The 13,811-nt window shown below is 47.7% G+C and overlaps 1 protein-coding gene across 3 annotated transcripts; it reads left to right on the forward strand.

Annotated features, from left to right (window-relative positions):
* Positions 1-2,601: 2,601 nt before the first annotated feature.
* Positions 2,602-5,447, forward strand: LOC123068391 (mediator of RNA polymerase II transcription subunit 22a). 3 transcript variants are annotated; one of them, XM_044490972.1, is made up of 4 exons: positions 2,602-2,969; positions 3,052-3,117; positions 3,954-4,188; positions 5,043-5,447. In XM_044490972.1, exons 1-3 carry the CDS (start codon positions 2,811-2,813, stop codon positions 4,185-4,187), a joined length of 459 nt encoding a protein of 152 aa, XP_044346907.1. In that variant the 5' UTR covers positions 2,602-2,810; the 3' UTR covers position 4,188; positions 5,043-5,447. The 3 variants fall into 3 exon arrangements, with proteins under 3 accessions (XP_044346907.1, XP_044346908.1, XP_044346906.1); XM_044490973.1 differs by having other exon boundaries at positions 5,084-5,447; XM_044490971.1 differs by having other exon boundaries at positions 2,604-2,969; positions 5,059-5,447.
* The last annotated feature ends 8,364 nt before the right edge of the window (positions 5,448-13,811 follow it).

Genomic DNA, 13,811 nt, shown 5'->3' on the forward strand with positions numbered 1-13,811 from the left:
AATTTTTTTAATGCAACTAAAAATATATAAGTTTACTTTTCAAATATATGTTTTCAACTTTTTTAAATATGTGTTAAACATTTTTAAAATAGACATTGTTTTTTGACTAATACGAAACATTTTATTTAAACTATGCAAACCGTTTTTCTTTTACATTGCTAAACATTTTTTGAAAAACATTCAAAAACATATTTTCCAAATGTGGGCTTTTTAAAAAATATAACGTATATTTTTGAATCACATGATATTTTCTCCATTGTATAACATTTTACAAAAGGCCACATATATTTTTTGGAAATGCGTGAACATATTTTAAATGTCACATACATTTTTGTGATTATATGAAGATTTCTGAAAGTTGAGAGAACATTTTTTTACATTACATGAACATTTGTTAAATGTGCCATGACAGTTAAAATATTAACTAGTTTTCATAATAAAGCTATTTAGCATTTTTTTAATATAAACAAAAGAAAAAACATGTGGTCGGTGTTAGGGTGACGAAACCACATGGCTACTGGCCAGCTTCCAGGGTCATCCGCAGGTTTGCACTTGGGAGTAAACATTTTGTTGTGCTCGGAACCTACCCCGGAGGGTGCCCGAAGTCTTCGAGTAGGGATGGCAATGGGTAGGGTATGGGCAGGTGCAACCTCTTTCTGCCTAAACCCATACCCCAAAAAACATTATATACCCACCCACTTCAATACCCATGGTCCCAAATTGATACTCATGCCCATAACCATCGGGTATCCTATACCCAAAATGGGTATCCAATGGGTACAATGTATATCATTTGCATTTTAAAAAAAGTAGAGAAATGTTTCCAAATTTTGAATAATGCTGGATGAGCAGTCTAGCACTGATGCGGCCTCCTCCGGTGGGTGGTATCTTGGAGGCAGCAGGGGAGTACGGGCAGTGGGACGCGATAGTGGCAACTGGCGATTGCTGGATCGAGAGGTGGACAAGAGTCTGGTGGTGATGAGTCGAGGTTCCATTATTTCAAAGAGTCAAGTAGGACGTAAGAGTGACGAGTTGGTGGTTGCGGGCCTACGAGCTACGGCTGATTTAGGGAATAAGAGATTTAGAGTTGGGCCATAGGAGTTGGGAGTTAACCTGACATGTCATAGGAGTTATTTTTATTTATTAATTTTTCTAGGTATCCATTGGGTTACCCGTGCCCTGCCCATTTATTTTTCGGGTATGAATATCCATTACACATGGGCACAAAATCTTGCTAAATCTTGCCCATGCACGTCTTTTCGGTTAGGGTACCCACGAGTACCCTTACCCATGGGCAAACTGCCATGCCTACTTTGAGGCACCTCTGGGTCAGCCTTTGGGGCTAGTGCAACCTTTTTGTTGTGTCCATACTCTACCCAAAGCCTCCGGGGTTGCTCAGAGCCTCCGAACCACGTAAAATATGTGGGTAACCGTTGAACTTGAGGGCCTATATAAGGCCACCTTCTTCCCCACGAAGAAGGTGACCATTACATTCTCTCTCCTTCATTGTTCTAGCTCAAATTTCTTGGAGATATCCCTTCCCTTCAACTCAAATTTATTTATATTTTGGGAAGTGAAAGAGAAGTTCTCGATTTACGTTTCTACCAAAACAAATTTTGGTTCCCCTTGTTTCCTTGGTGGGTCTTGTTACTCTTGGAGGTTGGAGACTCCTAGGCGGTAGGAGTGCCTGGTGAGAAATCAATTTCTGATCTTCCCCGTCGTTTATGCAGGTTTCAAGGCCGCCTCAAGGGCTACCACTAGTGGTTGAGAATCGCCTTTGCGATATTATCTCAAGGAGAATAGCGCGAGCCTTCGTGGTAATACACATCTCTCCAACGATGACTAGCTTCCGTCTAAAGAAGTGAACATCATGATATATCCTTGTCTTTGGTTACACCTAACCCTGGTTTTTTAATTGCGGTTTACTTTGATCATTTGACCTTGCATTAATCATATATGATTGTTTATCTCGCCATAGTTATTTTTTAAACACACCTTTATATTCTGCATCGTCTAAACTTGCTAATAATCAACAAAAAAATATGTATTTGTCCCTATTCACCCCCGTCCCCTTGGGTCCATCCAGATCCTTTCAGCGTTGCTAAAAGACCAAACATGCACCCCACCTTCTCTCCGTGGGCCGGCCCATTAGCGATTTTGCCAACCTACTGCTATAGAATTTTGTGCACTGTTTTTTTCTTCTCAAAACTGGGTAGCGTGCTACCGAAAGTTTTTGCCGGGCCACTACTAGAGGGTTTGTTGAGCTGTTTTTTTTAAACCAGCTACTGTGCTACTAAAATTGTTTCAGAATTTAAAAATTGTTCCAGATTTTGTGAAAATATATAATAATTTTAAGATATTCATGAGTTTTTAAAAATGTCCCGAAATTTAAGAATAGGATTTGCCTTTTCTAGACAAGAATAGGATTTGCCGTATAGCAGCTCCCCCCATCATCATCATCACTGCTAGAGGGTAGGCCTGATGGGCCCGGTCCATCCTGAGATTTTGGATCGGCTTGTAGACAAATGGAAATTAGATATATGCCGGCCCATCCTAGCCCAACAAACAACGCACGGATTGTCTCAACCAAAAAAAAAAAAGAGAGAGAGAAACAGCGTACAGGGGACAGCCGCACCGAGCCACTGCCTCCCGATTCTGCGCTCTCTGCCGCTCCCGTCCTCCCGATCTCGCCGGCTCGCGGCCTACCTCGCCGGAAGCCGTCGCCCCCCTGCAGGCCCCGCCCGCCCGGCGCCACCCCGCCCACCGTGCTCCTGCCAGCCGGCGCCCGCCCGCTCGCCGGGTGTCCCGCGATGAGCAAGCCAGGCGGCAGCGCTGGCGGCGCCACTGCGGGCCCGACGGCGGCGGCCGCGGCGGCCGCGGCTCAGAAGCAACGGGCGCTCCTCCAGAAGGCCGACGCCGACGTCAGCAGCCTCGTCGACAACTTCTCCGCCCTTATCAACATCGCCCGCGTACGCCCCCGTTCCCTCCTAGCACTCGTCGGTGCTCTCGCTTCCTGCCTAACCCTAACCCTGCGGTTCTTCCTCTTCTCAGGTCAACGACCCGCCGGTGCGCAACTCGCAGGAGGCATTCCAGATGGACATGCGCGCCTCCCGCATGGTAAGTTAGTAACGACGAACTCGCCTCACTGCCCACCATTTGTTCGGAGATTTGTTTCTTCCCACTGTTCGAAATTGTCGTGCCCAAAATTGGAGTCGTGCCTTACATCAACAGCACCAAGTCATTATACAAGCTATAAATTTGACATCACTCGCAGTGAGATTGGTTATTATGAGATCTAAACTAGCAATGAAGATCGAAACAGTAAAGCCCAATTGAATGGTAGTAGAAGTCTAAGCTATCCCTGTATTGAATCCCACACTTGTAGCACAAAAGCCCGCAAGTCGATATCAGTTATCATGTAATCATGTAGACTTAGCAACCAGCATGAAAATGAATGTGGTATGGCTAGGGTGAAAATGTGGATGCTAAATACAGTAATGATATATGATCAGAATAGAGATCAGTTCGGTAAGGTCTATTTAGGATCTAAGTCTAGATATGCAGGGTAAGATTTCAGGAATATAAATATAATCTCTGAAGCACTCCAGCCCCCATAGATTGATTTCATGGTCATGGACTTTAAAACTCTGTCCCAAGATACAGATGATGAGTGGATATAAGAAGACGCGAGGACTACCTTAGCTTTGGCGCCATAATTAGTGCTGCAATTGTAACAAGTTGATACAAGAAGCGAGGACTACCTTAGCTTCGGCACCTTAATTAGTGCTTCAATTATAACAAGTTGATACAGAAACTATAGTAGCAGCTGATATGATATATGTTGTACTGCAACCTACTGTGTTTTGAGCTAATTCTAGAATACAATCAAATCTAGTATTCATTTTTCTCTATTCGTCTTGTTTGGTTGTCAAATGCTGTTTTATGTTTTCCAGGTGCATTCAGCGGACTCTCTGTTGAAACTAGTATCGGAACTTAAGAGGACAGCTATCTTTTCTGGGCTTGCTTCTTTGAGTGAGAATGTTGATAGGAGGATTGAAGTGCTCAGTCAACAGTCAGAGGAGACAGAGAGAATGCTGGAGAGGATTGGGCAGGAAGCAGCAGCAAGCCTTAAGGAGTTGGAGGCACATTACTACTCATCTGTTGTGCGGACTCCGCTCTATGATTGAGGTGAACATATCTTGTCTTAGAAAAAAATGTGTCTGTTTTAGCTCTGCATCAGTTTGCTTCCTTGTATGATTCTTTACAAGGCTGTCATGCTGTTGCATTTACCTTTAGCGTTAACTTATAGAAGCAAGATTTATATATGCTTGGTACAATAGTTTAATGAGGGTACCATCTATGTCTGTAATAACATATGCAATGCATAGTCCAAGGAAATACCACCAAGTCGAACAAGGACTTAATGACTCCACACAGTCAAACTTTTGAGTAGAAGGAACCATAACCAGGCAACCAAGATTAGTATTAAAACATGGCTGTCGTTGCTTGATACTACTCCACAAGCAATACTTTTATTTACGCCCATGTGCCCTGCATGCCTTTTGTTTTGCTGGGATGCATTCTGCTTCCCTTGTAGTTATTTGTCTTTATGATCAACAAATAACTGCTAGGGGCCTTTTCCCCTCCTGTTTCCCTAAAGAAGCAATTAAGTACTCTATGATAAAGAACTTAGTTAACTGTTTGCGATTTGCAGGCAGAGAACTTAAATAATGAATAGTTCATGAACCATGCATTTTCTGAGGACGTATAGAAGTTCATGTTTTCGTATAATTTCCAATTGACGAGTTTGCGGCTATCAGGTTAGTTGAAGAACTTGGTTGATGGCACATAACAAGTGCCTGGATGGATTTAAAACATATATCTTTAGGGAAATTTGAAACAAAACTTCGGTGCTGAAATCATGGGAACTGTACCCAACGCAACAACTTAACTCTTTGACTTGCTCTTTTGGGCCGATTTTGATTCGTGGGTAATGGCTACAAACATTATATGACAAGTGTCTCAACCATTAACTTTTGCAGCCACTCATGGTTTCAGGATATCTCTGTCTTTCCGTTGGCAGGAGAGCAGCGGCGCTTAAGGAGCTGTGCAAGGACATGGTCGATGTAGCTTGTGTAAAAATCACCTTAAACTATCTAGTTATTTTCCAACGATGTTGTATTAGCCATTGAGATAGCGTTCTAGTTCCTACCCTGTTGTTCTAACTTCTACTAGTTGTTTTTCGAAGATTGTTACCATGTCTGCTTCCATGAGGTGTTTGCATTCTCGTGCTTCTTTTCTGGCTTTTCCGGCCTCGCGCGCTACTCCATTTTCTGCGAGTATCATTTGTAACCTAGACCTGCAATTCCAGGCCCTGAACAGATTAGCCTGTTTTCCTTTTTTAGTTTAGTCAATTAATATTCGTGTATTCTTCTTGCATCCCCCCACTTCATGGTTTTTGAATGAATTTCTCCCGCCTTTGCTGTAAGATTTTTTTTCTCTATAAAATGGGTACTCACATTCATTTTTTGAGTGTTGTTTGGGACACTGACAATATTATGCTCATCAAAGTCCTCTTGTGTACGATTGCCGAAAGACAAAGAGTCATAGAATGATGCAAGATTTGAGCCGTTCCGCCTCCCTTGTCCCGTCAAATGTCAGTTCCAGGACAGCTCTGTATGTGGTACTCGGCCCTCGGTGTGCGCCAGGGAGAAAGGGGTGCGTGTCGTGCGTGCACTTCGCCGGTAGTAGTACGTGGTAGGAGTATTTTTCATTTTGCTTGGGCCTCCTCTTTTTACCCTACCCTCCCTGGTTGCTTTTGCCTTCCATGTGCATTGGCTACTGGCCTATTGACCTAGCCAGCAGTAGGAGCAAGGCATCATAGCTCTGCTGCATACTGTGATCTGAGCTGGCCGAGCCTTGGCCGTGAAGAAAACGTATGCCCGGACTGGAGCTTGTTCCGCAAGTCCACTGGGTCAGCTGGTCAGCAGGAGCCGTAGCAGGCTGGCCGCATCATCACTCTCTCTTTTTGCCAGTGTACCTGTTGGAGCCCTGTACTACTGTACTGGAGTACTTGGGAGATGTAAAGGGTGATAAGCTCTCGTGAATAGAGTGACAGCAGTCAAATGCGCGGCACGGCTTGTGTGAACAGAACAGAACAGATGGCCGTTGATGCCAGGGGTATTTGCCACGGCAGCCGCACATTCACCTGGAGTCCGTTTCAAAAAAAAAAAAAAACATTCACCTGGAGCAATGCCAAAGAGCGGCGACACGAAACCGGAACGTTCGTTTTTTTTCTCCCTCTACAGTAAATCGGAACGTTCGTTTTTTCTCTCCATCTGACAGTAAACCGGAACGTTGGTTACAAGAGGCAAGGAGAAAGAAACAGGGGGCTGGGAGTATGATCGTCATGACTGCAAGTCTGTAACCTACTCCCTCTGTCCAAAAATACTTGTCGTAGAAATGGATACAAATGGATGTATCTAGAACTAAAATATATCAGATACATCCGTTCCTCGGACAAGTATTTCCGGACGGAGGGAGTATCAACAAAACACGTTTTTGGTACCGAGTTTCCTGAAATAGTAGTGAAATCATCGCAGAAAAGAAAAGAAAAGAAATAGTAGTGGAAAAAGAATCATACTACTCCAGAGCAACGGATGGCCGGTAAGCGAGCGTACTTTGCCGACGGCGCAGTGGAGCGTTCGGCCAGCTCGGGCTCGCCTGCCTGGCTCTGGCTGGCTCGCGAGATCCTCTTCCCTCTCCCGGTCCTCTGCTGCTGGATGCAGTCAGTGGTCAAGTGGATGCAACGCGCGATCAGACACGCAGGTTGCTGCCGTGTTAACGTTGATGGCCGACGCGGGAAAATTGTTTATTCCTAAATACTCCCTCCGTCCTAAAATAAGTATTTTGAGTTTAGTATAAATTTATACTACAGCTAGTACAAAGTTAAGACACTTATTTTGAGACGAAGGGAGTACTTTTTTTTGCATGGTAATACGTGTCTCATTCATATCATAAAGAACAAATTACAAGTCACGTAAAGACCGACATGACAAAATTGAAAGATAGCAGAACATCTCTGAGCTTGACACCAACACATGTCACCTGCCTCCGGCACCACCACAGTAGCCACCGAAGAAAAGAATGACGAATCACCTTCTCACCCGAGCTCGACGCGGCTCCATCGCTGATATGCAGCTTTGCGGACCTCCAAGGTGGCTCACCAAAAGTGAAGCCCTTACCGTTGAACGAATCAGACCGGGACAACATCCTGGACACGCCATCGAACTCCAGATCTAGCATCCCACCACGACTAAAACGCCAAAGTAGGAAACCATATCTGCCATCCACGAACCACGAGCCCAGCACATGCTCCGTCTTCCAGATGTCGTCGATGCAAACCACAATCTGCATCCGCTCCTGGACTACCTCCCAAGCTCCGCACCGACGCTGGAGCAAACGCCGTCGCAACGGCGGAGCTCGAGGACACAGGTCCACCACGAGGATGTCGTCGCCGCCACGCCATCCTTGCTTGAACAGACTGGTTTCCAAATTCATCCCCAACAATAGGACCGATGGCCTCGTTAGAAAAGGATCCGAAGAATCTTTATTCAGCGTTGTCATCGTCACCGTCGAAGCAAAGACGATAAACAACCTAAAACCTAGACTACGAGAGAGTAAAAACGATCCACACGCATGGATCCGGCGACCCCCTCACCACCGACGACCGAGGTCACTGGCGGAGAGGAGCCACCGGAGAGCGGCGTTGGAAGACCGGCCTCCCCTGGCGGCCGCTAGGGTTCCAGCCGCCAGGAACGTACAAGGGAGTACTTGAGTACTTGTTTATTTGTTTATTCCCATGTTGTTTGATCTGGTAGCGTGACGGCTTTGCCCCACGTATTATAGTAGTGTACACGAAACGAGGGCGACGAGGGAAGGCAGGCTGACGTGGCTGTGCCATGCTCCAACTTCCAAAGCACGTGAGAAGCCAGGCGACCCGATCAGCACCTTGACCTTCGCCATGTACAGTGCCACACAGAGTAGTAGTAGTACTACACGGCGTGGACTGGAATCGAGTAGTGGTGCGACGATACGGGTGGGCCCGGCTTGAGCCTGTGTCAACCCGGCCGCCACCATGCCGTCGCCATAGCACGTGTATATTATTAGTATATCATGGATGACAGCGTCAGTAGGAGGATGAAACTTCGCAAACCCTTTTGCCTCTTTTTATAATGGATGATGCACTTTGATTTCCTTCCGTTTGGGCGAGGAGGGTGACACGCACTCCCGTGAGCGACACGTGGTGACTCCTAGCGCCGCATTATATCCCCTCCTCTCTCGTCATTACCTCGGAACATGTCCAACAACCGCGCTAAATGAGCACCGCGCCGCAAATTTGCCCTTTTTAGCGCGCGCGTAATCGGTTGAGGGGCTCCAGCGCACGCGCAATAAGCGCGCGCACGGCATATAGAGTAGGGCGCACGGTCCGAATCGCTATCGCGCACTGTGTATTTGGTGCGCACGCTTGCGCGCGCGGCACACTCTAGCGCTCGCGCCGCACTTTCTCCGCCGCGCCACCTTCGCCCGTACTCAATTTCATACTCGAAGCCAAAACGACCGGATGGGACCAAGAAAGACGCAAAAGAAAAGAAGAAGAGGAAATGAGATGATGAGCTCAAAAATGCGATGGAAGCAATTGTGAAGGCAAGAAAAAAAGCCAACGAGGTGAGGAAGATGGCAAGGAACCAAGATGCCGCGGCCGAGGAGAGGAGGTTGGCGTCCGAGGAGAGGAGGGTGGCGACCGAGGAGAGGAAGGTGGCATTGGAGGAGAGGAAGGTGGACATGGAGGAGCGATCTAAATTGTTGGAGTGGGAGAAGCACTTGTTCTTCTTGAACACATCTGTCTTCAATGATGCGCAAAAGGAGTATGCCAATCTTACCCGTGAAGAAATCTTGATCCAAAAAAGAGCCATGATTCGCTGCATGGGTGGCGGTGGCCTTGGCGGCATGGATGGCGGTGGCCTAGACGGCATGGGTGGCCTTGGCGGCATGGGAGGAATGGATGGCTTCGGTGCTACCATGGGCTGACTGTAACGCCCCAGATATACTTTCCATATTTGTATCCAACTCTTGCCGTTTTCGGTGTCAAGTTATAATTATTTCTCGGGTTCGGGTCCTTGTCTCCGTGTGTTGTTTTCGTTTTCATGCATCTCATACCATGTCATCTCGTGCATTGCATTTGCATACATGTTCATCTCATGCATTCGATAATTTTTCCCCGTTGTCCGTTTTGCATTCCGGCGCTTCGTTCTCCTCCGGTGGTCATTTCTAGTTTTCTTTCGTGTGTGGGGATTAAACATTTCCGGATTGGACCGAGACTTGCCAAGCGGTCTTGGTTTACTACCGGTAGACCGCCTGTCAAGTTTCGTATCATTTGGACTTCGTTTGATACTCCAACGGTTAACCGAGGGACCGAGAAGGCCTCGTGTGTGTGGCAGCCCAACACCCTCCAAATTTGGCCCAAAACCCACCAAACTCTGCTCCATGTCCTAGAGCGTTCGATCACGATCGTGTGGGCGAAAACCGCACCTCATTTGGACTCTCCTAGCTCCCTCTATGCCTATATATACACCCCTCCGTTTTCGGATCTCTCCCTCTCCCCGAAACCCTAATAAAAAAAAGATCCCCTTCCTCCGCCGCCGACGGACGTGTCCGGCCCGCGCCGGACAGCGTCCGCTCCACCGCGCCGCCCGCCTCAGCCAACGCCGCGCCGCCACGTGGGCCGCGCCCACATCGCCGCCGCCGGGCCCGCCAGGCCCACGGGGAGCCCCCGCGGCCCGTCTCCGCGCCGCCGCCCCCGCGCCCGACCCCGGTCGCCTGCGCCGCCTCCTTCCCCGACGCCGGTGGCCGGCGCCGCCGCGTGCCGCCTCCCCGCCGCCGCTCGCCTCTTCCCCGCGGCCGACCACGACCACCGCCGCCTCCGCGCCGCCGCCCGCGGTTCCCCTCGCCGCCCGGGAGCACCGGCGCCGCGCCGCCCGCCTCCACGCCGGCGCCGCCCCGGCAGCCTCCTCCCCGACCGGCGGCCGCGTCTCCGGCGAGCTCCGCCTCCGGTTGCTACAGTGTTCCGGCGCCGCCTCGGTTTCCGTGAGGTTCCAGATCTCAGATCCAACCCCCCCGTTGACTTTTGTCCAGAAACCCTAGTTTTTTATGCGATGTTTGACTGCTCGTATCTCCGCAATCGTAGATCCGTTTTAGGCGTATGATATATCAAAATCTTCGCCTCGACATGTACATCATTTCATTCCATTGCATCATTTGCATTTGAGGTCATCTTGATACCCAAAATGCTGTTAGAAGGAGGCTTCGTGAGTTAAATTGCAGATCCGTTAGTTCATCATGCACTTTTGTCATTTTTGCTATGTTTAATTCGTGCATGATATGCCTGTGCCCCTTTGGGATGTATTGTGAAGCATTTTGTCTTCTTTCCAGAGGTGCCACCCATGCATTTTTAGGATGTGTGTGTTGTCTTGTGCAAGCTTGCGAAGAGAGGTACCTGAGATTGCAGATTTCAGGGACTTAGTGATTTTCGCTAAGTCTGGGATATTTTAGTTCATGATGCTATATGTCCAGCTTGTTTCCTAGTGATCCGTGCCTCTTTTGAGGATGATCAGTAAGGGAGTTTTGATATTTATGTCATGCTCTATCCATCCATGTCTTTGTTGGCATTTGTGGAGTGCTCTAGGTTGACTCAATCGAGCTCAACTTTTGCTTCGTTGTTAATCTGGGCAGATCGTCAACTTGTTTGCGATTTCGCCGATGCTACCGTTAGTGTTCCATGCATGCTATGCCTTCGTTCTTGCCATGTGTAGCTAGCACTTTGTGCCTTCTTGCTGGTTATATGCTTTCCTTGCCATGACTTGCACCGTAGTGAGTGCATCGAGCTCGTTTACATGCCTTCGTGAGTTAAATTTCAGCATGTCTCAGTTTTCACTAAGTCTGAAAACTGATTGTGTTCGAGCGATGTTCGTGAGCTCGGTAGAGTATTTTGTGAACCCTTTTGGCCCCAGGTCACTTTGGGTGTTTTATTAAGCTTGTTGAGTAGCTCCATGCCATGTTCTTACTTGTCATGTTCAGGTTTTCTATCATGTTGTTTTGCTGCTCCGAAGAGAGCTTCGTGATCTGAAATTTCAGACTAGTGTTAATTTCACTAAGTCTGAAATCTGTTTTGCATTTGCGTTTTAGCCATGCTTGTTTGAACCTCTTAATGGATGAATTTGCCTATGGCTCAGTGCTAGAGTTTTGTCAACCATCTTGTGTACATCACTGCCATATATTTTGTTTTCATGTTTGGTGTCTGTAGCATGTTCTTTTCGTTGCATTTAGATGCCTACTTGCTGTAAATCGCAGACCGGTGTCATATCTTAAAACGCTCGCCATTTCCAAACCGTAGCTCCGATTCCAATGATCTTTATATCGTTTTCAAGCGATTTCATCCCCTCTATCCAGTGGCACACTTGGTTTTCCAAGTTGATGCCAGGTTCATGCATTTCCTGTCACATCTTGCATTTTGCATCCCGCATCGCATCCCGCATAGCATATCGTCATTTCCTCATATTGCTTGGTCTTGCCCGTTGTTGATTGTATCCTTGTTGCTTGTTTGTCTTGTTTGGGTAGAGCCGGGAGACGAGTTTGCTACCGAGGAGCCCGTTGAGTTTGCTTGTGAGGATCCAGTCAACTCTGACAACTGTGCAGGCAAGATGATCATACCCTCGAAATCACTACTATCTTTGCTATGCTAGTTTGCTCGCTCTTTTGCTTTGCCACTGCTACGATGCCTACCTTTTGCTTGTCAGCCTCCCAATTGCCATGTTGAACCTCTAACCCACCATTGTCCTAGCAAACCGTTGATTGGCTATGTTACCGCTTTGTTCAGCCCTTCTTATAGCGTTGTTAGCTGCAGGTGAAGATTGGAGCCGTTCCTTGTTGGAACATTTATTTACTTGTTGGGATATCATTAGGTTGCTATGTTATATTAATGCATCTATATACTTGGTGAAGGGTGGAAGGCTCGACCTTATGCCTAGTGTTTTGTTCCACTCTTGCCGTCCTAGTTTCCGTCATATCGGTGTTATGTTCCCGGATTGTTGCGTCCCTTACGCGGTTGGGTTATAATGGGAACCCCTTGATAGTTCGCCTTGATTAAAGCTTTTCCAGCAATGCCCAACATTGGTTTTACCATTTGCCACCTAGCCTCTTTTTCCCTTGGGTTTCCGGAGCCCGAAGGTCATCTTATTTTAACCCCCCAGGGCCAGTGCTCCTCTGAGCGTTGGTCCAAACTAGAGTCCTGTGCAGCGCCCCCTCGGGGAAACTCGAGGTTTGGTTTTAGTTGTATGGAGCGCTCATCTGAGTGTGCCCTGAGAAAGAGATATGTGCAGCTCCTATCGGGATTTGTCGGCACATTCGGGCGGTGTTGCTGGTCTTGTTTTAACCTGTCGAATTGTCTTGTTGTACCGGGTTGCCGAGTCTGATCGGTGTGTCTCGGGTGGAGGTCTATTCCTTCGTTGACCGTGAGAGCTTGTCATGGGCTAAGTTGGGACTCCCCTGCAGGGATTGATCTTTCGAAAGCCGTGCCCGCGGTTATGGGCAGATGGGAATTTGTTAATGTCCGGTTGTAGATAACTTTAATTAAACTTAATTAAAATGAATCAACCGTGTGTGTTACCGTGATGGCCCCTTCTCGGCGGAGTCCGGGAAGTGGACACGGTGTTGGAGTTATGCTTGCGCAGGATGTTCCTTTAGCTTCTCGCTCGTGCTTCGCCTTCTCTTCTCGCTCTCTTTTGCGTATAAGTTAGCCACCATATATGCTAGTCGCTTGCTGCAGCTCCACATATATTTGCCTTATCCATTCCTATGAGCTTAAATAGTCTTGATCGCGTGGGTGTGAGATTGCTGAGTCCCTGTGGCTCACAGATACTACAACTCCAGATGCAGGTCCAGGTGATTCTGCTCCAGGTGACGAGTACGAGCTCAAGTGGGAGTTCGACGAGGACTCTCAGCGATACTACGTGTCCTTTCCGGATGATCAGTAGTGGTGCCTAGTTGGGGTTATCGATTCAGGACCTTGTCGCATGTTGGGGGGTCTTTTCTATTCTGGCGCCGTAGTCGGGCCATGAGTGTTTGTTTGATGGATGTTATTTATGTACTCTGATGTGACGTGGCGAGTGTAAGCCAACTATGTTATCTTCCCCTTTTATTATGTATTACATGGGATGTTATAATGATTGCCTGACTTGCGACATTGCTTTCAATGCGGTTATGCCTCTAAGTCGTGCCTCGACACGTGGGAGCTATAGCCGCATCGAGGGCGTTACACTGACATGGGTGCCATGGGAGGCTTTGGAGCTACCATGGAGACCATGGGAGGCATGGTGGCTTCGGAGCACCTCCGAGCGGCATGACCGGTATGGAAGGCATGAGTTTTGCGTCTCTCATGGGTGGCTTCGGAGCACCTCCGGGTGCCACGGGCGGAATGTCTTCCAGTGTGACTCACACACCTTCGCATGAAGATGCCGTTGAAGATATTGCCAACACCTTCCGAGCTTCACGTGATGAGAATGCGGCGCGCGGCAATAAAGAGGAGGAGGAAAGAATCGTCTTCAGAGGATTCGGATGAACCAGAGGAAGACGGGGATGAAGACGAGGACGAGGCTTGATTGTTGTGTCTTTCGTTTGTGTCATGAACTTGGTTTGCATTTTGAACTTGGTTGGATGATGTTGTGGGCATGAACTTTTAGTCATCAACTTATTTG

This window comes from Triticum aestivum, chromosome 3B (assembly GCF_018294505.1).
Source record: "Triticum aestivum cultivar Chinese Spring chromosome 3B, IWGSC CS RefSeq v2.1, whole genome shotgun sequence".
NCBI lineage: Eukaryota > Viridiplantae > Streptophyta > Magnoliopsida > Poales > Poaceae > Triticum > Triticum aestivum.

What these genes read in the sequence shown, in the direction of transcription:
- LOC123068391 (XM_044490972.1), top strand. Translation starts at nt 2,811, where the DNA reads ATGAGCAAGCCAGGCGGCAGCGCTGGCGGCGCCACTGCGGGCCCGACG. An exon ending in CCCTTATCAACATCGCCCGC is followed by an intron (nt 2,970 to 3,051) that starts GTACGCCCCCGT and finishes TCCTCTTCTCAG; the next exon opens with GTCAACGACCCGCCGGTGCG. An exon ending in ACATGCGCGCCTCCCGCATG is followed by an intron (nt 3,118 to 3,953) that starts GTAAGTTAGTAA and finishes TATGTTTTCCAG; the next exon opens with GTGCATTCAGCGGACTCTCT.